The sequence below is a fragment of the Mus pahari genome, chromosome 18, assembly GCF_900095145.1.
Source record: "Mus pahari chromosome 18, PAHARI_EIJ_v1.1, whole genome shotgun sequence".
Lineage (NCBI taxonomy): Eukaryota > Metazoa > Chordata > Mammalia > Rodentia > Muridae > Mus > Mus pahari.
The window spans coordinates 36,850,647-36,874,243 of record NC_034607.1 but is presented as its reverse complement, the minus strand read 5'-3'; the positions used below and the strand labels follow the sequence as shown (position 1 = coordinate 36,874,243).

The following is a 23,597-nucleotide window of genomic DNA, read 5'->3' as shown; positions in this document are numbered from 1 at the left end:
CTCTCTCTCTCTCTCTCTCTCTCTCTCTCTCTCTCTCTCTCTCTCTCTCTCTCTGTCTCTCCTGTGCAGTGAGTGCACAAGTCAAATAAGGAAGATCCACCTCCAGGACAATTGTCAGCTCATGGATTTGAGTTTTCGTCAGCCTCAGCACAGATCCCTCACCAAGAGCTCTTGCTTCTGCTGGATGGTTCGCCTGCTTCGTGAATGCCTCAGAGAGAGGGCAGGGCGAAGGGAAAATCAGCTATTTATAGGTGGGTTTTTTTTTTTTTTTTTTTGACTAAAAGTGTCTGCTCAGCGTGCTATGGAATATTTCCAAGAGGTGGGAGAACAGGAAACTATCTTAAAAGCAAGTGGAAGGCTGGAGGAGTGTTATGGGGGACGGGATCTGCAGGGGAGTCCTTTGCAGACAGCTCAGGTTTCATTTGCAAACAAATGACAGTTACTTTTTCTGACACTCAGAGAAGCCAACTAAACTTCTGCTACTTAATGAGAGAAGAAGAGAATGGGAATGAAAAGCCCATGAATTCTTCAAGTGTTGCACGACACTGGAACCCTTAGAGGGGAATACTTCTCTCTATACCTAATCCTTGACGGGACAGTTGCCAGCCAAATGATGCCCATGGAAGAGGCAGCGGCAAGCAGGTGGGTTTCTAAGAACAGAAGGCAGGTCCCTGTGACTTAACAGGGTCCTGCTGAGATGAGAGGGTATCTCACCCTCTACCCACCTTCACTCTTATAACAAAGAAAGATGGCTGAGATCATTTGCGTTTACAGGCGGGACTCGACTCCATGAAATTCCGAGAGCATCCCATGGGTTTCACTCTCACTGTTTGGGTGGTCACGGGAAGCCAGTGTGGTGGAAAGACTTAGGACTGTCTGCCAAGAGACAGAGCTGGCTGATGAGGAAAGCCTGGGGCTGGCGATGGGTCTGTGGGGAGGAGGTCCTGAGAGGGACTTTTCGTTCTTTGGAATTCTACAGACTTGAAAGAATGATGCACAGTGAATGGGAAGGTTGGCCGAGGACCTTGTGCAGAAGCAATGGAGGGCAATGTCCAAGACCTGTTACCACCATCCTTCAACTGTTGTGAAGGTCCTGCCTGTCTGGTTGTCATGGAGGAGACAGTCCTCAAGAGAGCCCATCAAGGAAGGATGGGTAGCTCAGTGACCTTATAGACATAATCCATAGTGGATTATGTCTATGGATTATAGACATAATCCATAGTGCTGTTCATTAAACTCATCCTGCTGACTTGCAAGGCTGCCTGGGAGAATGGAGTGGGGGTGGGGGGAGAGTTGGCAGACTAAAGCTATAAAGGTAAAAGCAGGGCTCATGTGAACAGACACTTGAACTGCTAGAAGTGTTGTCTACCAGCAAACAGTGAACTGCATGGAACTCTGCTCCAGTGAGGTGAAGGTATCTGGGCAGGCTCTTTGTGACCCGTTCCCTTACACAGTCACAAACTTGGTGTGTTTAGTTGGCAGCTGATAAAGCAACTGTCCATATTGTCATTAAGAGGCACTGTCATCGCATATGGGGTAGGAAGAAACGGGTAGGGTGGGCTGCAGGTTTCCTTGTGGAATCAGACATCCCTCTTCTGACCTTGTTTTGAAGGAACAAACTAGAAGGGAAAGAAGAGATGTCATGATACAAGAAACAAAGAGGACATACAAAGCCTGTCAGCAGCTAGACGTTTATACCTTCAAAACCTTCCACACAATGATCTTAATTGATTTCCTAAATTTAGAGCTTAACTCTCTCCCCTAACACTTAAAACAAATGCAGCCATCATGCCCATTATACAGATTAAGAAACGAAAGCATCATCAGTAATGTAGAAACCAGTAGTAACTTCAAAGCTTGGCTGAGCGTGTGAAGCCCACGTTTTTTTTTGATCGGTTAGACTCTACTGCCCCCTACAGGAAAGTACGTGGGACAATAAGCCTACAGCTCTGTAGAAGCTGTGGTTCTTGATGGATCCTATTGAGTCACTCTAGACGTATGTCATCAGAATCTCTTGGGTTGGTGCCAGAAATCCTCAGGTTTTCAGACTCCTTCAGTGTCACTCTTGTGCACAAACGTATGGGAGCTATCTCTCAACTGCAATGATGGAGAGACACTCAGTGATATAGGACTATTAAAGTGCTTCTACACAGGCTTACATGGGATGTGGTTGTAGTCCCTTGTACCCACGTAGATACCATGTTGTCTCATGTCAGGTAGTGTTTTGCTGTGTACAGTTCTCAGCTTCTGTGCAGTTGTTCTCATTTTCCTAATGTATATTATCCTATATATCATTATATGTGTGTGTCATTTATATATGCCATATGTGTGTGTGTGTGTGTGTGTGTGTGACATCACATATCCCTTGGAAACTATAGATAATTATGTCAGTTGTTGTCCTGAAGTGAGGTGAAAGATTCTGAGTGCCAAGATGTGGATGTTTTGGGAGAAGTAGGTAGTGTTCAGATTCCAAACCCTGTGCTCTCAAAGCTCTAAGTGTTGGTCTAAAGATCACATATCCAAAAATGGATCTACCCTGCCGTGTTTGTCTTCTTTTGTACAATAATCCACCTCCAGTGAAGCCATTAGAATACAGACAGGATCAATCTGTAACAGGAGGAACACATCCACTTATTTTCTGGGTCCGAAAAGAAGAGTTCAAAAATCTTATCCTGGGGCCAGGGAGATGGCTCCACAGATAGAGACACTTGCTGTGCAAGCAGAGAATCGGAGTTTAATCCCTGGAGCCCAGAGAGGAAAGAGAGAACACATTCCTGAAAGTTGGCCTCTGATCTCCACCTACATGTGTGGCACATGTGAACATGCATCTATACACAGGCACTACACCCCCCCACACACACATCACACAAAAACAGTAAATAAAATGAAAATACAATATGCCCTGTGCAACCACAGAGTTACAAATTGCACATACTTACTTAGCTGACAAGGACATTTGACTCCCATGAGCCTTTTAAAGTACAAGCGTGTTCCACCGTGCTGCCTTGGCTCACCCTCCCACTTCCTCTTTGACCTCGTCAAGAAGAAGGTACTGCGTATGAATAAGCAGGGATCTGAAAAGAGCCTTCAGGTTTTAGCAGGACGCGAGACACAGTGGGGAACACAAAGCCCAGGCCGACAGGCAGAGACTCCACTTGTGTCACGTCTTCTGAGATGACAATTCTTGCCAAGCTATTTCCCTTTGTCATTTGAACAAAGAGTAGAAGTAAATACTTTCAGAAGTTCTTTTTTATAGGATGGACACTACAGACAGTAACAGAAAGCCACAGTGTTCAGACCGTCCGAAGGAGATTGTGAACGGGAGGTTTACAAGGAGAAGTACCTATTACTCAGAAAACGGCAATTTAGAAGGAAATAAAAAATAAGACGTTAAGCCCCTAGACAGTTAGATCAGGGGATTGGACAAACCTGAAGGTTGATAATCACTTGTGGGGTTTCAAAGGCTGCATGAAGCAGAAGTTTTCTTTCATGGTTGTTGAATAGGTCTTTGAATTAATAGATCTAACGCTAGGTCATCACACTGAGGAGTCAGGCCATGCCTAGATTAATGATGCAGAATAAGACTGAAAAAGGTAAGGTAATGACTTTTTTTTTTTTTTAAACTTGGATCAATGAAAGAAGGGGGGAGGTTCCTTACCTCATAGCTATTCTTCTGTGGCTTTTGTGAAATGGTCCAATTTTTAAAAAGATATGATTTCATAAATCAGAGATCAAAGACCTCAAAAGCATGCATGTGTTATGCAGGAGTGTGGGCAGCCAGGTGCCTAAGCGGAGGTGAGGTAGATCCATACACCCATGTACAGAAAAAGCCTTACTATGCTTCATAGGTCATTTCTCCATTTCATAAGCATGGGTTCAGCTTTCCAATTCATGGAGAACAATGATTATAAACTCTGAGGGATCTGGAACAGTGGTCTAATATATATGAAATAAACATTGTGTATCTAGAAAACTCAGTATCGAGGTCTCCTTGGCTCAGACACAAAGTATGGCATAGCATTAAACTTAAAGAGATGAAGAGAAGCAGTTTTAAAGGTAAACTCGGTATTTTCTTACATTTGTAGGATCAGAGCTTCAAAAAAAGTTCTCTGTTTAGGAAGGTGATCCCCCAGAGAACTCAAATACTAGAAATAAGAAATTGGTCCAAAGAAGCACGAGGAATATATGATACCTTCCTGTGCACTGTTCTCCCCATTACCTCTTTTGATTGTGTAACATTAATCAAATAACTCCTATGTCATCCTCTTTTAGTTACAGAGAGAGGTCTCAAGTGTTGGAGAATCAACTAACTTGGAAATCATTCCTACTGGGAATTGTTCATTGACAGAAACCAAAGCTCATTCCCACTGTTCTTCTAGTCTAAGAATATAGATGAACGTGTGTGCGTGTGTGTGTGTGTGTGTGTGTGTGTTGTGTGTGTGTGTGACATAGATGAACACGTGCACATGTGTGTGTGTGTGTGTGAGAGAAAGAATGTGTGTGAGTGTATAAGTGTGTGTGTGAGAGAGAAAGATCATGTGAGTGTGTCAGTGAGTGTGTGTGAGTGTATGAGTGTGTATATGTATATATGTGTATGAATGTGAATGAGTGTGTCTGTGCATGTGTGTATGTGAGAGAGAGTGTGAGTGTGTGTATGTGGAAGAAAAATGCCCTCTGTGTTATGATGCCATTCATGTGGCATGTTATGTTCTGCTGGTCGGGGTGAGGGTCTTGAGAACTAGGTCAGTGGGTCCTACAAGCAGAGCTAAAACTGCATCTGCTTTCGTCCCTTTAGACAAAAGTATGGGGTTAACTCTTCAGATGAATAAGTACGCTCTACAGCAATGCCATGTAACTCAATGCAAATTATGAACCTTAACTTAATTATGCCTGAAAAGGGAAGATATTTTTCCCTCTCCACCAAACTCCCATGGCTAATGACAGAAAATGTGGTATTGTTATTTTAAAACATGGAATTTGAGATTACTGTGTCTTAGAGCCATATTACATGGCAACTCCACATGTGTCAACCCTGCCTGTGTTCTGTGGCTATGGACCCTAGCAACACATGCTCTTCCAAAATGAGAAAAATAAATGATACTGAGCTTAATTAATCGAAAGGTTGATTTCACTAAACTCTAAGTCACAATGATCCACTAAAAGACACTGAACTCCAAAATAGAGAAAAATAAAACCTAATTCCAAACCAAAGTCACTGTGTCAGTGCTACATAGACTACTTACATAAACACACGCACAAATCCACTCACTTACACTCATACACACACTTACACATTCATACATATGTACACACACATTCATACACACTAACACACATACATCTACACACTCACACAGGCATGCACACACAAGCACAAATCCACTCACACTCATACACACTCACATACACGCACACAGACATTTACACACGCATTCTCACACAGGCATGTATACACATGCATAAACCCACTCACACACATACATACTCACACATAGGTACACACACTCAAACACACCTGGAACAAGAAACTGACATATTCTGCTAGTCACGTGTCACCCTGTCAAGTCCTGTATGCTATAATCTCAAATGCACTAGAGTTTAAAGATGCGTCTTTGTCCAAAAGACCGGTAAGCCCCTAGTTGTCATCTTTAACTGTCATCAACTAAGCGGAGCTCCAGGGAGAACAGAAAAGGAGAAACCAAGTGTATGGCTGCTGAGTGGTCCAGGGCTGGCTTTTTGTAAATGTTTACAGAAACCTCTGGCTGTGGCTCACCAGGTGCTTTTACTGCCCACAAACAGTGATAGCAGAACATCAAACTGTTGACTAAGAATAATGAAGTTTCCTTTAAGAGGCCTTTTCTGTTATCACATAATGTCCCTCTCCCTCTGCTGAGCCTTTCTGGACTCTTGATTTCTTAGAGTGTTTTCGCCAGTTCTTCTCTCCCTACTAACAGGACAGACGCATCTCCGAGAAGCACGGAGAATCAGAGCAGAGTGCAGAGAGTGGCAGAATTGCCAGGGTTCTGTAGGTGGGCATGACCCCCATGTTCCAAGTTAGCACCTGACCAGAGTAACCTTGCCCTTGTGTCTCTGTGGAGAGGCATCTCTTCTAAGATCAGTGAAAAATAGGGAGGGGATTGTATAAGCCACAGATAAAATATACTCAAGTTCCTTAACAATACAAATTAAAAGTAAAAAACAAAATTATTAATGTGGTTGACAAGGTTTTTAGACAAGGCAGCCAGCAAATCAACTACTCACATCATAAGCAGAATTTCAGTTTTATAAAATTCATATAAAATAGTTAAAATTGAAGCAGTATATTTTAAGTTTTCAGATAAGAGAGAAGAAAACAAAAAGAAAAGAAAAGAAAAGAAAAGAAAAGAAAAGAAAAGAAGAGAAAAGAAAAGAAGAAAAGGAAAAACTCAGTCACAAGAAGAAAACTCCCACTGGGCAAAGATGGAAACAGTCTTGAGACAGATTTGAAAAATAAATGTACCTGCATTTTAAAATAAAATCCTAAGCTCACGTTTGCTGGGAACGTTTCTTTAGGGACCTTTGTGGGATACCATGAAAACAACAGAGGAGACAAAACCAAAAACGGTTCCAAAACAACAACAACAACAACAGCAGCAACAACAACAACAACAAAAATCCCATCATCCAGAAATTTAAATTCAGAAAAGGAAGATAAAGTGCTGAAGATTCTTGGTCAGAAAAATGACCGATTACATCCAAATCACCAGACATTTAACATCCTCTAGTCCCTCATCAGACTCTCCAAGACCTCAGGAAGCAGGATTTCAAGAAGCCCCCAGGCAGAATGACTTCTAGGCACCTGATGTCCCCACTTGATTCACACCGTCTATACATACATTAGTTTGTTAGCTCTTCCCGACGCACTAGGCATTGCTTATAGAGAGGAAAGAAAACAACAGCACGACCAAACTCCCCTTACGCTCGCTCTCCCTTTGCAAAATCCACTTCCAAACCAGCGGCTCTCATCCATCAGATACAAAGTAACAAAAGAGTTGTTTATACCCAAACCTGGTCAGTCCTTCCATTTCGGGAAACTTGCACGCAAACTGAAGAAACCCACTCAGCCTTAAAAAGGTCGATCATTTTGTTGCCTACAGCTTCATCGCTGAGAGCTCTGGCTTCCTTGGTCCTGTCTGTGCTCTCTCGCTCTCTCACTCGCTCCCTCTGTGTGTCTCTCTACTTCCACGGAAAGGGAGAGGTGTCCCTTCCCCTTTCCTGTTTCTGCCGCTGGATGAAGGATGAATGCTAAATACAAGATTCGAAGGGATTTTTTTTCCTTCTTCTTAGGTGAACAGTTGGAAATCTAAAATCTTTCTCTTCCAAATGGCTTAATATGCCACTCACTCTGCACAGAACATTTATATAAAGAGGCATAAACACGACCAAGAATTCCACTTTAAAAAAAAAAAAAAAAGAAAAAAGAAACAGAAAAGAAAAAGAAAACAACCCTCCCCGGAGCCTATTCTGTTTACTTAACTATTAGCACTTACCCTGAGGTGTGCCATAAATGCTCTATTCCAAATGTACAAAAGCCAACCACATCTCAGCTGAGAATTAAACAGTTTTAATGTCTTCAGATCCATGCTCCTGCTCCAAGCCCTGATACAGGCAGTCACTGGCAGCAGTACAATTCTCAACAGCAGACATCTGATTCTTGACATTTAAAAATAACAATATTGGGGAAATGGGGAGCCTTTTATTTTTTTTTTTTAAATGAACTAAAACAGCTTGTGAGTGAGCACATATCACCCATTGAGTATATTGATTACAAAGTACAGTGATTGCAAGCCAGTCATTGTCAGTCACAGGTTAGACACATACAGACCCCCTCAGCTCTCAACACAGTCATGACAAGAAGCTGCCTTAACTTCAGTCTGGGTGAAACTCTCCAAGGACAGAAGATGCATGTTAATATTTAAATTCTCTCATTTGGTGAATATGTATTAATTAATATTCAGTAATTCACTGGTTACTCATTTAGTTTGGAATCAAATGAGGGATTTTGCTTTCATTTCTGCTGGCAGGCTAATTCCACATTGGCATTCTTTCCTTGGCATGGGCATGTTGCAGGTCAAATGCAACATGCCCATGCCAAGGAAGACAGATAATAAAATAAACCATACATTAACATCTACATCTGAAACATAGCAGGGACCTGGAGAGACCTGGGGTCAGCTGTTGGCTGTCCTGCCTGCTCTGCATTCTTTGTGTCCCTGTCAGCTTTGACCATAAAGCTGAAGGAGGACTCCTGGGAAGAAGTGACAGTGGGAGGGAAACAGGATGAATGCAATAGGAATTTGTTAGGCAAGTAGATAAAAACATCAATGACCAGTGAACATGAATATCGGAACGGAGCTCCATTTTTGTTCCAGAAAAAGTTGTGAAAATATTTGCAGCAAATGTAATCTTTTAAAAGTTGTTTTGAGTATTAAAGGGGATCTAGATGGTTTCTAAGACATAAAGGGCTTGCAATGTAGGTCCTCCCTCTGTATGCGGAGAGTGGTAGGGATTGACCCTGGTGAATGGAAAGAATTCAGACTTTAAAGGGAAAATAATTAGTAGTCGGTTTGCCATCTTGCTATGTGCCCTTGGTCGAGTTATTCGATATAGTTTCCTAATTTTTTTTTTTCCTTGTGAAATGCTTTTTAAAATTTCAAAGAACAAATGAAGATGCATCTGAGAGCATCTACCTGCAGCAGGCGTCTATGAACCCAGAACCACCGGCCTTCCAAATTTTCAAGATTGCTCTAATTTGTACACTGAGGTACTCAATTTTAAAAAGATGTGCACAGAGATTAGAGTTTTCTAGAGTCAAGGGCCTTGTTTTCCAGTAGATGAAGTAGGCTTCAAAATCTAAAGGATGGTTTTCAATTAGCAGAAGATAGGGACTAAAAGCCTGGTGTTCCCTGTGGAACTGAGCTTTGTATGTTAACTAAACTCTGTGATATGATGCTCAAGATGACAGCAGATCCAGCTTTAAATCAGTCAGCCCTACTACACGTATATTACTAGAAAACAAAAACAACTGTCTTTGTTTCTCCAAATTTGCTTCAAGGAATGACTTGATACAGGAAACTGTTCCGCAAGAACAGATAGGGGCCAGATAATCCTATTTTCTGAGAAGAAAATAGGATATCACCAGGATATCTCATTCTTTCTCTCTTTTTCTAGAACTCAGGGGGCATCTCCTACTCTCTTTGCTAAGGCTCAGCGGGGCATCTCCTACTTGCTTTCCCTTCACAGTCATTCAGTAGTTGCCTCCCTTTCTTTGCAAGAACTCTCTAGTCTCAGCCCAGCAGGCAGGAAGAAGTTGTGTTTCTCCATGCTCACTGCTTACTGACATGGCGTTGCCCCCTCCTAAGACACAGAATCATCTTTATGCTTTCACGCTGAAGGCCTTTTACAGAACGGGAACTCAGTAAATGCCAACATGTATTAAATAAGTTTCAACACAGAATTCAGTGCATATTTAAAAGGATAAATAAACACAGATCAGGATTAATTCTTGCTCAAGCTATGAAAGAAAATATTAACTTTTTTTTAACAGTTTCGATAATAATAATAATAATAATAATAATAATAATAATAAAACATGGTGCCAAATAAGAGATCTATTGGCCTCCGTGTGCCTAAGCAAGTGACAGATATGTGAGCGGATGATTCACTCCAGTTTTTCTTATAGCTTGCTTAAATATTTTATTTAAAAGAACTAGCCTAAAGAAGGCAAGTAATTTGAAAGTAGAGGTTTCTGGTCATGACAGTGTGAGAGCCACTGACATGCCCCATATTAAGTCCCACATTTGATACTTAAAGATTCATTCTGAAGTTACTGCAGAATGTTTAAAATGACTCTACTTCCTCCTCCCCTACCTTTCGACTCAGCTTCTGCATGAAGTACGGGATAAACCCAAGTTTCTGCCCTATAACCTTCAGGTCATAAGTCAAAATGCCTCAGTATTTTATTTTATTTTATTTTATTTATGTATTTATTTATTTGGTTTTTCGAGACAAGGTTTCTCTGTGTAGTCCTGGCTGTGCTGAAACTCACTCTGTAGACCAGGCTGGCCTCGAACTCAGAAATCCACCTGTCTCTGCCTCCCAAGTGCTGGGATTAAAGGCATGCGCCACCACTGCCCAGCACCTCAGTTTTTTAAAGCTTTCATTTCTCCTTTTGTAGATAGTCTTATCAACCCAGCTCTTGGAACAGTTACGAGAATGGAACACATTCACCACAGTGTCCAGTGCGCAGTGATGCTGTGGGTCACATCCATTTTCTTTTTCTTTTGTCTGTCTTTGTACACTTTACTGCTTTTTTGAGATTTTTGAATTTAAAAGGCATAAAAAGAAGAAAGGAAAATAAATTTCAGGATGGAGAATGTAAACTTTTGTACAAGTACAAGTGAGCATACGGAACAATGGCTGGTGTCAGACCCACAGATGGCAACCTTCTTAAGTCTAATTCTCATTTCGCCTACCCCACCGCAACAAAGGGCTTTAACAGTCTTATTATTGGAGTCTTCTCATAGAAAACATGCCAATTTCTAGGACATCTCTATCTCCTTTCCCACCCTTTCTTCAAGACAATTATTTTCTTTTTATCAAAGTGCTCTCAATATAGCATAAAACATATATGCTTAAGTCATTTCTAAATCCTTACCTTATAATCCTTAACTTGGAATGGTCATTTCATGTAGAGACTTGGGTTCTAGTCCTACCTCTGCCACATGCTAACAGTATAACCCACTAAGCTTGTATTTGAGTTCACTTTTTCTTTTCTATACCAAGTGGGTTCGATGAACCTTTTTAGCTCGAAAGTTACCAATAGTTCTTTGCCTGCATGTATGCATGTATGTGTGTATGTATGTATGTATGTATGTATGTGTGCCATGTGTGCGTGCTTGGTGCCTGCAGAGGTCAGAAGAGGGTGTTGGGCCTCCTAGGACTAGGGTTGCAAATGGTTGCAAACCACTGTGTGGGTGTTGGGAACCGAACCTGGATCCCCTGAAAGAACAGTGCTCTTAACCCACTGAGAAATCTCTCCAGCTTTTCTTGATGATCTGTTTATACAGAGAACAGTCATGCAGCAAACAATGCAGTTCTACCTCCAGTGAGAAACAGGAACATGCATTGTGACACGGTAGCTTCTGTTAAACTTTGAGCTTGGGTCCTGTCCCTGTCCTTGCCCAGCAGCGTCAGCCTAGACTGTTCTCAGGGCTCAGGACAGGCATCCCCAAGAAAACTCTATTTATCAGAAAGGATTTAATTGGGGGGGGGGGACATGACCACCTTCTCCCTCGAAGAATTTTTCCCTGCATTTTTCTGAAGGAGAGAATGGAGATGATTATGTTATGCTTTTATGGTCTTGTAAAAACTTTCACTGAAAGATAGGGACAGCAGGAAAGAAAGACAAATGGATGCTCTGAAAGAGGGGCGGGACCGGGAACCCACGAGGGTCATTATGTGGAGTCTTGCGTGTCTTAGGAAAAAAAAAATCCTGGAGGCAGGAAAAGAGGGAAGACAGCTCTGCCTGCCCGTGCTGATATTTTGATATTTTTATCCAGGTGAATCTCATTTAAGTGAGCTGGAGGCAGAAGGGGAAATAGGAGTAGAACTGGAAAGGGAAGAGCTGCCTGCTCCGTGGCTGTGTGTGGGCTTTACATGCTAACACTAATTGTATTTTACTGCACTGCTACTTTCCTGGCGCCTCTTCTCCTCTGTGGTCCTGGGCTTCTGCAGCTGTGCTTAGCAGATCCCCAAACTGCCTCCGTTTCCACCTCTGCAGGGCATCACCCTGCTATTCTGTGTCTTGGAAGTGGGGCAGGCTGGAGATAATTACCGCCACAAGGAAGACACGAGCGCCGCGCCGTATCTAATAGCTAAATAGAAATGAATGAAGTTGGTTGACTGTGTCTCCTTCAGTTTTCCTGGTAGCTTCAATTAATCACTGAAATGGCAAATAATCTGGCCGAGTTGATATAGACAGTTCAGAATAGAGCCAAGACTAGAACCCAGGAGCAAAGCCCACACAACCGAGTCATGAACAATTTTACGGCATCTATCATTTAACATAGATAGTACGTACCTGTAAGTACTGGCAGGACCGCTCTTGTTGACAAGCTTCAGACTTCACCATGGCCTGATCCATGTTCACCGAGGCTTTCTGATAAACCTCTCGGGCTCTGCTCACGGTGAGAGTGGAGGACCAGGCACTCTTCTTCAGAAGCGGGGCATCCAGCGTGACTGGCAGGTTAGCACAGGTGGAGCACTTGATGTCATTGTTACTCCGGGAAGCCTTCACTGCCTGCTCGCTGATGGTGTTGTAGGCTTCCATGAAGTACTGGGAAGCGGAGCGGTCAGGACACCTGCCCATGGTCATCACACCCGATGGCGTGTGGTAGAGGCACATGTCACCATCCAGGTTGTCATCTGAACTCCACCAACTGGGAGAGGTGGGGGAGGCGTTAGAAGCATTGGATCTAGCCTTGGACTCTGATCGCCTCTCCTTGCTCTTGCTGCGCTTGCCATATCTCAGAGTCTGCGACTCGTCAGGGCTAGCCTTGCCCCCATTGACGCTGCCTTTGGATGGCCCCTCCAGGGAATGAGACTTAGTGAAGAGCTTCTGGACCGAGTGGACCAGGTGCCGGATGCGGCCGGGGCTATCACTGCGATGCTCCACAGCGGTGCGCTTGTACTGTAGTGTGTGATAGCCATCCCGGCTGAGGGGCAGCTGCCTCTCAAACTGATCCAGCAGGTTGGTGGGGAGGCGATTCGCCTTGGTGGCCAGTGTGCGTGGTACCAGGGCACTCTCGTCCTTCAGCTCCTGCTGCGAGGTGTAGTGCCTGCGCGGGAAGGTGCTGCTGGCCAGCGGGTCGCTGAAGGGCCCCACACACTCGGCCTGGAAAGAATTCCGCTGGGTGTAATAGGGATGGTCCGCAGGGTGGTGGTCAACGGGGCTCAGCAGGTACGGCTTGTGGTCTGAGTGGTGTGACAAGGAGTCACAGGCTGCTTCGCAGGTGATCCCATGGTGGTGGCTGCGGCTACCCGATAACCCTTTCATTGCTGACTGGAAGCAATCGCAGGGGTCATGAGAACCCCGTTACGTTCCAGACCCGTCTTGGGCAAAGACCTGAGGAATGAAGAACAAAGGAGTTAGTGTTTTCCTTGGCACTGCTATATACTGCCCTTTTCTGGGACTACACATTCCTGATGGGTTTCTGGGGAACTTCAGGCTGTCCCTAAAAGCAGCGTTCATGCTTTATCGGAAAGGTCTCTCTCACCTTTGTAAGGGTGTAAGGCTCCCCCTGGGTCAAGGAAACTGTGAAATATCATCTTATTTTATTTTCTGAGACAGATTCTTGCTACACAGCCCAGGATAGAGCACTCAATCCTGCCTCAGTCTCTGAGGGATGGGATTACATTGAAGTACCGGCACTGGCCTGAAATCACTGCGCACGCTAGGCTGAGATCATTAAGTATCACCACACTGGGTGGAAGTCATTCGCAAGTTCTTTGACACAGTAACTTTTTTCCTTTATGATCCCAGTAGCTGAATGTGTCTTTCTTTTGCTTTTCTTCAATCCTTTACATGATTTTAAAACGGTGTTTAATTATTGTTTTATTATATGTAGGTGTTGGGGTATGAGCTGGTGTGACAGGTGGTTGTGAACTGCCCAGATTCAAATGCTGGGAATTGAACCAAGAGCCATCTTCAGCCTCTGGCCCCAATTTACATGGTAATCACAGATTTAGCATATCTAAAGGGCTAGGTTTCTGAGGAAAACATTTCCTGTTATGATCTAGTGATTTTATGGCATCTCATGTCCACTCCCTAGAGCCCACAGGATTGTTGTCTTTCCCCAGTTAAACTTCCTGGCAGCCTGGCTTAGTGTCACTCTTATATCTTTCTGTCTATGTACAAGCTATTACTATAGGCACAAAGAAAGCATTCTGTAAGTGAAGATATTAAAAAGAAAGAAAGAAAGAAAGAAAGAACAAAACAAGCCAGTGGCCCATTAAGTCTTTAGGATGTAACTTTGTATCTTTTGTCTGTCACAGCTTTCTGTTTGAAATTCTGAAGGAATAATTATAGCACCCAAGCAAGCCTGCCTATTGATCAGCTGCAGATCAAATAGATCAGAGATGTGGGGAAACTTGCCCATGGATTTCTGTCCTCAGAGAGCTGAGTGTCCTGGAAACAAAGAGTAAGGAAGGAAGGCTGGAGAGATGGTTCAGCAGTTAAGAGCACTGGCTGCTGCTTCCAGGGGTCCTGAGTTCAATTCCCAGCAACCACATGGTGGCTTGCAACCATCTGTAATGGGATCTGATGCCCTCTTCTGATGTGTCTAGAGACAGTGATAGTAATACTAACATACAGACAATTACTAAATCTTAAAAAACAAAACAAAACAAAACAAAAAAACAGTAACTAAGAAAGTGCATTGGCTGAGTCTCCTGCCATCTTTCCTTCTGGTTACCATGGTTTGGATCCTAAGCAGTCCTAAGCAGTTGAGGACTTGGTTGCTAGCCTTCAGTGTTACTGGTGGGATACTAGATGGAGTCTCCTGGGAGGAAGTTATGTCATTGGGGATACTGTGATCTAAGATCACAGGTTTTTCTTTTAAAGATGTATTTATTTATTATATGTGAATACACTGTAGCTGTTTTCAGACACACTGACACACCAGAAGAGGGCATATGATCTCATTACCGATGGTTGTGAGCCACCATGTGGTTGCTGGGATTTGAACTCAGGACCTTCAGAAGAACAGTCAGTGCTCTTAACCGCTGAGCCATCTCTGCAGCCTGGCTCATAGTTCTTGCTCATCTTAATTCCTGGCAGCTGTGGGATTAAACAGTCTTCCTCCACCACGTATATCTGCCATGATGTGGTGGTGGTCCACCACACGTCAAAACCCACAGGGCTAAGTGATCTAGCGTGTTCTCTCTCCGAGACCATGGAACAAAAATGAATCTTTTCTTTTATTAAGTTGATTTTCTTGGTTATTTCACTTCAGCAAAGAAGAGCTCACACACTGTTTAAGGTTTTTGACTAAGTGAAAGCAGAATAGAGAGAGAGGCTCCTGGTCCTAAAGATGTGAATGGAAGTCTCTGCTCACGTTCGGCTTATTCTGTAGGAGAGGTTACCCCTGCAGATCCTGCAGTGGGAACTCACACTGACTTCAAATCAGGTTGACCCCAACTCTGGAAACGGGCTGTGGTTCCAGCAGGGGACTTCATTTTTCTTTTGACTTTAGCATTGCACACTCTTCAGGAGCTGACTGAGGTTGCCCTGACGGAGTGTTTAAACTTCTTTCCTTCAAAGCTTCCCACGGTACAAAAGTTGTCATTTTAAGCATTGTTCTGGAAAGCCAATTCAAGAATGTCATTTCAGATTCTCAAAAGGGAAAGATAAATGGCCAGTGAGCACACAGGGGTCGGATAAAATGCACGCGCTTGGCCTCATGAAGAAAGACACCGGCTTTAGAGAGGCCAGAGCTTGGCTTTTCCAGAGGACACATGGCATGGTGAGCTCGTGGCTGGCTTTTTCTGTCTGTGCCCTGGGAAGCTCCTCACTCTTTCATCTGTGGTTTTTGTTTTCTCATTGGTTGTTTTGTTTGCTTGCTTGGTTTTCTGTCCTGTTGGTGTCTAGGGTTGAACCCAGTCTCCAGTTTCACGGCTGAATAGTTCAAAACTACTGATGGGAAATTTTAACCACTGGCCGTTTGAAATCAGTTAGTCTGCTACTAAATGACGGATGTAGATACTCGCTTTATCTATTCAGTCTCAAGTACATTGTAAAGATTTAATCATTGATAATGCATGCATGCAGAATTTCCTTGAGTGGTCCATACTGTGATTCAAGAAGCATCTGGGCAGTGCAGATGTGGCAGTGCAGCCATACAGGGAGGAGACAATCCCCGGCATCTAGGAATCAGTGAGGCTGAACACGGCAGGTGACATGCTCCTGCACCTCTTAGATGTCTACTTCTGCCTTGCCATGGCCCCTGAGTTCTATCTGCCTGAAAGTTACAGTCTAGGAACTTTTTCTGGCCCAATGACCGAAGGATGTCTATACAAAGATGGTTTGTCTGGAGGCGGGGGNGGGGGGNGGGGGGTGGGGGGGGGGGGGGGGGGGAGGAGCACTAAAGACACAAAAAGGAATTCATGAAAGATTCGGACTATCGAAAGCTTATAAAGAAAACATTCTCCACGGAAGAGGTACTAACAGAAAAGGAAAGCCTGGACAAGCTTTTTAGGAACCCATGATTGCAAAAAGAGAGATTTAGATGTTTGTTAAACATAGGTCCTTAGCAAAGCTAGGGTGCAGGCCAACTTATAAGAAAGCTTCTCTCTATTGGGCATGTATCCTTGAAGGCAGTTTTTTGTTTTGTTTTGTTTTTTGTTTTTTTTTTTTCCAAATATGGATCTAACAGTAAAGGCAGAACTGAAGAAACAGCTGGGTGGTAGAGGGCTCGCCTAGCATGGGAGACACCTTACCCTCAGTCCTTAGCACTCTAGAGAAGTCAAAGCTTGCCTTTTCCAGGGGCAGCATTTTATGGAATGTGACAGTATCTGAAGACAGGCACAGAACACGAAGGGTGAATAATGAATTTACAACTGTGAAGGATGAGTTACACTAAACGATGTAACTAATGATGATGTAGGCCGATTAAACAGATGCAGCGTGGTATTTACCAAACTTTAAATGTGCTGTTTTCATCATAGTGAGATGCACCCAAACCTCCTAAGAGGCTAACAAGATTTCAGGGCTGAACACAGGAGCTCACTTCCTTCTCCCCGCTTGTGAAGGGACACGGAGTTTTTACTAACTTGCCTCTACGCTAGTGGTTCTCGGGTCTCATATCAGCTATCCTGCATAGTAACCAGATGTTTACATCCTGGTTCATAACAGTAGCAAAATTACAGTTATGAAGTAGCAGGGAAATAATTTTGTGACAGGGGCCACCACAACATGAGGAACCGTGTTAAAGTGTCGCGGCATTAGGAAAAGTTGGGAGCCACCGCTCTGCGTCATGGGAGACAAAGTCAAAACAATGGCACTGTGCTTTCGGAAACGTTTAAGAGTGTTAAATCTCTTTTTTTCTGGCCAAGAAATTGTCAGCTTGTCTCTGTCTGTAGAAGATCTTATGCCGTCTTTTACCCTCTTGTCATTTTAAAAAACGAAACAGATCAATATGTGGTTAGAAATTACAGCAGCATACTTGGCGGCTTCCTGTTGAGTAAGGCAGATGATGTAACATCCTAATGTCATTGACCATGCCTAGATAACTGTGGCCTACACTTACCCCTGCAGATCCTGAGTTCTCTTTCTGCAATCCTCACACCTTCCCTTTTCTAGCACACTTCTCTTTGGGACTCCTGTTTATTGCCCTGCTAATTGATGTTTCTAAGTGGCTCCCACATATACCACTGTGTTCCCACCTGTGGTGTGGCCCACAGCATCCGTAAACAGCATTCACTGAGCATTTGCTCGTGTGCAAAATGTAGGGCCTGCTACTGCAAACATGATCAAATGTATGCAGAGAATCCTTACTGGCTGAAGGGGTTATGATCTCCTCAGAAAGAGATGATCTAGCCATGAGAAAAGATACCTCATGGTTCTCCTTATTTAATGCATTCTCAGGGAACAGAGCAGCTAGTGGTTGAATTAGCTTTCAATTGACTGTAACAGTTTCCGAGAATAGAAAGGGAAATTGCTTCCTTTGCCTTCTCTCCGAGCAAGGCTGCCGTGTGTGGTCAACGTGTCTTCGTGAGGGTTTCTATGGCTACCGTGATTACCTCTCTTTCTTTCTTGCTCACTACGACTTCGAAATTACTCTTTGTTGTTCTGGAGGTTCACTTGTGCCATCAGATCTTACGTCCTCAGGCTCGTCTTGGAGAATCTGCTGCTTTACCAGGGACCTTGAGGTGAGCTTACCTCACCTTACAGGCGCCTTGTTTTCGCTGAGTCTCCGTGAACCTGGAGCAGGAGTCTTACTGCACAGATTGATAGCTGAAGCAAGAATGATTACGTACTGCAAAGGAAAATCCCCAGGTGATGTCTGAGACCAAGGAAACAGACACGCCAGCTACATATTAGAAGATGCGGACAGGGGAAAAGACCCTTGCAAAGAGGGCGATTCTTTGTTTCATTTGATTTCTGGGCACGTCTTTATTCAGAGCTGCTTGTCTTGATTTTTCTTTTACATGTGGAGGACAGTCACTCAGAGGCCTTGTGCCATCTAACTCCGTGAGGGATGGCAGGCAAACCATCACAAATCATGTCACAAACAATGTGGGGGCCCCTGCCTGAGAGAACAGAGAGCATCATGCTCTGGTTTAAGAAGGCAGTGGGAAGACGGAACCTTTACAGATTCTTACAGGGTCACACTACCTTTTTGGCGTTCCTCAATCTGCCTGTGACTTTTATACCAGATTATCATATTCAACTAAGAAGAAATAAAAGACCCCCCCCCCATATCAAAGAGGACAACCTAGTCCTCGAATCATGACCACGCTTCCCGGTGTCCTTTGATATACCTAGGTGACTAATTCTGACTAATGGGATCTAATTGGAAATGGCATATGCTATTTGTAGAAAAGATCTCAGAAGTGAAGGTTGTTCTCCTTCACCCTTGCTCTGACTGGAAGGCAGATCTGAGGGCAGGTCAAGCAGTGATCTTGTGTCAGGGTGGGAATACTATGTATGAACGAGCATGGACGCATGGACAGAATACAGAATAGAGGTTCCCTTCACCATAGAGTACCTTATTAGCCTGCCATCTTGGTTTTTTTTTTTTTTTTTTTTTTTTTTTTTTTGTGAGAGGAAACAGACTTCTATTTGATTTTTACCACCGCTCCACTTCCTTGAGAACTGCTACCTGAATGAGACTGAGTGGCTGAAGCCCAGTCACAGAAGCTATGGAAGCCGTGGCATGATGCAAAAGCATACCTTGCAGTTGAAGGGAGCGATATAAGCTTATGCCCTAAAGATTTCAGTGCTTGTCTTTAATGGAATAAATTTAAGGTAGGGGGGTACCAGAAGGTCGAAAGGAACAATTATTTCATGAGAAAAGAAAGGAGGGGAGGCAGGGACACCCTAGAGGAGTATCATGATGACCTGGCTGTCAATTCCTGATCTCTCAGCCAAATAAGGATGTTCCTACCAGTTGGAACACATTCCATACATTTTTCTAGAAACAATAACAAAATTCTGTTGAGGATCCAGCTTCCCCTAGCACCTTTTCCACAGTAATAAGTACATAGTAGATGTACTTACAATAGAAGCAAGTTCTATGAGCAGCCTCCAGACCTGTGAGCTATCAGCACCCAGCCTAACGTGTTTCATTAAAGTAAAAAAAAAAAAAAATATGGATCTGTATACCTGAAGAAATCAGATGTTAGTGAAGCACCTTTGAGTACACACTGTATGAAATACTCCAATTATTCAAAGCACAATGCTGAGCCATTTTATACATACAGAATGTACGTTGGCTTTTCATTAACATCAATTGCTATCCTAATCACCCGCGGTTTGATTTTATTTGTGAATACCACTTTGAATGGGGGGGTGCATTTCTTGCACAAAAATATTTGGTATTGTTCCAAAACAAACAACGGAAACCTCTCCAATTTAGTCACAGTCAGCAGCAAATCATGGTCACCTCCCAAAGTTGCGAAAGGCAGTTTTGGAACAGCGCTGGAGAGTCAAATGATGGGGATGAGCCCTTGAGAAAGGCTGTTGGGCCACTGTTAGGATTACTGTGGACTAAGCACCATGTGAGCAAAGTAGAAAAGTTTATGTGGAGAAGCTCAGTAGAAGAGTTTATGTGGAGATGACTGAGGTGGGAAATTGTATTGTGTGCACATTGTCTTAGTTAAGGTTTACTGCTGAGAACAGACACCATGACCAAGGCAAGTCTTATAATGACAACATTTAATTGGGGCTGGCTTACAGGCTCAGAGGTTTAGTCCATTATCATAAAGGCAGGAGCATGGCAGCATCCAGGCAGGCATGGTGCAGGAGGAGCTGAGAGTTCTACATCTTCATCTAAAGCCTGCTAGCAGAATGCACACCCATAGTGACATGCCTTCTCCAACAAGGCCACACCTACACCAACAGGTCCACACCTTCTAATAGTGCCACTCCCTGGGCCAATCATATACAGACCATCACACACGTTTATTTGGGCTAGACAAGAGGAAGCTGTCTTTTCTCTGAGGGAACCAGCGGGGCCCACTCCTTGTGGGCTTGCTCTCACTGGCTTTTCCAGGGCAGGCTCAATTGTCTCAGCTAAGCTTATATAGATGGATGCTCTGGTAATGAGCCAGAAGAATTTGATCACCATGATCAGCAGTGGTCAATAAGTGTTCTTTCCAGGGGTACTGTAGAGAAGGTAATACCTTATCTTTTGGGGCTACAGCTGCTTTCAAGAATATTGACAAGGGAAGAGGAAGAGGCATCGGAACCTGCCCCAAAAGCTGAGCAAAACAACTTGCAAGCCACTGCTTAATCAGGACTACACAAAGACTCATGATAGACTAGAGCTGCTTAGTGGGATAATAAGCAGCCGTGGTGGAAGGTGGGGAAATTGGAAACAAAGGCATCTCAAACAAGGCAACTTGGAAAAAGCCATGGAAACAGACAAATAAAAACCGAGTGTGCTCTGTCTGCATTTCTTTGTCGGCAAAGAGTTTGGTGAGCATGCACTAGAGAAGCTAGTACACAGAACACACACACACACACATACACACACACACACACACACACACACACACACACTTCTGAATAATGCTTCCTTTTATAATCCCCTTTACAACTCCATTGCTTGTTCTCATCAAGTTTGCAATACAATTCTAATTTCCTGAGTTCCGAGGTCTCAGTGTGCCTGTAGCGAGGTCCCTTTGTGAGAGGCGTTCAGTCAGCAGCTGCACTTGGGAAGTTTTCTCCCACCCACAGCATCTGCTGAGGACACCCTGGCTGGGTTTGTTGAGGCAATCACCATGCTTCCTGAACTGACTGAGCAGACTTTGAAAACTAAACTCTGGGGAGGAGGGGTGTATTGGGGGTGGTATTTGTGCAGAGGCTCACTTGAGCGAGCCAGATGTTCCCTCTAGAGAGTCAAGTGGAAATATCTCCAGTCAGTGGATTTTGTGAGCTTAGGCAAGGTCAAGGCAAGGAGCATCTACAGGAATGCTATAGGAAGGAAGAGCTGTGTATTATTTAAGCTACAGGACAGCGAGGCTACTGGATCTGCAGAAGGAGAAGGTGTGAAGAGAGGAATCAGTCCAGAATCCATGAAGCTCTGGGAATAAATAAAAGAAAAAAAAATGTCTCCTAAATCTTTTTGGTCTAGGCAGTCAGTTCCCTGCCTGGTGTGGCTGAGATCTAATAGCAGTTTGTGGAAGAAACACGGTAGCCCAGAAAACTTATACACACACACACACACACACACACACACACACACACACACACTCTAAAGGGAGCCCCTCGTCAAAGCTGGGCTTACCACCAGCTGGCTTGATGCTCCTGTTCATGTAGGCATATTGTGAGTTTTCAGCATTAACCCCATTGGAATTGGCTGAGGTATCTTCCTATGGCCTCACACAGACTATGTGTTGAGTGTGTGATACCTTATGCACACACATTCAGATTTTATATGCTCGTTGGTGCCTCTTTCCGTGACAAGGAGATGGCCAGACATTTGGAGGCGGTGAGAGGAGCAGCCATTCTGTGTCTGAAAGACGCACTTTCCTCTGGTGACACAGGCCTCCCTGGCTTCTCCTGTTGTTCGGGTTAGCGGAACTCAGAGTTTTGACTCTGCAGCCTCTCCCTTTTGCTTCCCTCAGGGGACAGTTTTTTTTTTCTTAAATTTTTTATTAGATATTTTCTTCATTTACATTTCAAATGCTATCCCAAAAGTCCCCTAGGCCTGCCCCCCGCCCTGCTCCCCTACCCACCCACTTCCACTTCTTGGCCCTGGCATCCCCCTGTGCTGGGGCATGTAAAGTTTGCAAGACCAAGGGGCCTCTCGTCCCAATGATGGCTGACTACACCATCTTCTGCTACATATGCAGCTAGAGACATAAGCTCTGGGGGTACTGGTTAGTTCATATTGTTGTTGCACCTACGGGGTTGCAGACCCCTACAACTCCTTGGGTACTTTCTCTAGCTCCTCCATTGGGGGCCCTGTGTTCCATCCGATAGCTGACTATGAACATCCACTTCTGTATTTGCCAGGCACTGGCATAGCCTCACAAGAGATAGCTATATCAGGGTCCTTTCAGCAAAATCTTGCTGGCATATGAAATAGTGTCTGCGTTTGGTGGCTGATTATGGGAATACCACACTTTAATCACCGCTTGTTGAGTGACTCAACTTACTCTTTTTCTTTTTCTTTTCTTTTCTTTTTTTTTATCATAGCGCCAATTTCTCTTCTCTTGAGGATTCTTACACCCAATCTTAAATCTGAAACAAACTCATCTCCACTAAACATTAGAAACATGTTTGTGGGTGGAGAAGGATTTGTTTCTGCATTAAAGACTTACTATCAAAGTTCTGACAGAGAGAATTAGCTAGCAAAAGGCATCATTCCCTATGCCCACATGTCCTTTTATTGTTCTGGTAGGGAACCACATCCAATCAATGCATATAGATCAATTATTTGTCAAGAAGCTATGTGCACATTGTGCACTGAGCATGGTAAAAGGAGTGGAGGATTCTTAACATTTCATTATCAACGTCCTTCCTCCATTCTGTCTCAAATTCCTTTACTCTCGATCTTCCTGTCCCTGCCAGCTGCTCTCATCGCTGCTTCTACTTCCTCAACTCCAGTCTTACCAGCCCAAGGGACACAGCAGGCCAAACGTTCTGTCATTTCCTCTGCTCTGGGATATAGTTTATTGATTCTGGACAATATAAATCAGAGAAAGATGTCAACATGTTCGTGTCCCTTCACACAGAGGCTGCCGAACATCCCTGGAGACAAGACTAGTGCAAAGTCTCCACTCTACTCTCAAACCCTATTAGGAATACCATCCAGATTCTTCTGTTGTGGCCACTCTGAATCCTTGTACCCGCTCGTCCCTCATTTGTGAGGACCTGGCTGAAAAAAGAGCTGATAAAAAGCCAACGGAGTAAAAAGAAAGGGTCTGTGCTGCCAATGATCATCTATCAAGTAAACACTTTGAGCTATCTACCAGTACATTCTGACTGTTCCAAGTGTATGGTATCAGGTAGTTATTAAATTATCTCATGTGGTAGGTTCTCTAGAACTCTATACATATCCAAGGAGGGTATATTCTAAAACCCCTGATAGATGTCTGAAACCTCTGATAGCACCGAATCCTGTATAAGCTGTGGTTTCTTCTGTGCACACTTGGGTTTAACTTACACAAGTTGGGAACAATGTGAAATCAACAATCATAAAATATAATAGTCATTAGTAACCTCAGCATGTGATTATTTTCCTTTCACTATTATACCAATACGTTTCAACTTTTCACCTAAAGGGAACACTTAATGCCTTCTATTTGGCATAAACCAGATTGCCAGTATT

General features: G+C 43.7%; 1 protein-coding gene across 13 annotated transcripts in view; it reads right to left on the bottom strand.

Moving 5' to 3' along the window:
* Dlgap1 (DLG associated protein 1) overlaps window positions 1-23,597 on the bottom strand; it is an 809,018-nt gene that overhangs the window by 297,738 nt on the left and 487,683 nt on the right. For 7 of the 13 annotated variants that reach the window (XM_029531372.1, XM_029531368.1, XM_029531376.1 and 4 more), the window contains one exon: window positions 12,122-13,165. In XM_029531372.1, coding sequence (XP_029387232.1) covers window positions 12,122-13,096 — 975 coding nt within the window. In that variant the 5' untranslated portion in view covers window positions 13,097-13,165. Of the gene's footprint in view, window positions 1-7,041; window positions 7,420-7,529; window positions 7,636-12,121; window positions 13,166-23,597 lie in introns of those variants that run through there. The other 6 variants (XM_029531377.1, XM_029531378.1, XM_021217476.2 and 3 more) reach the window with 5 other exon arrangements.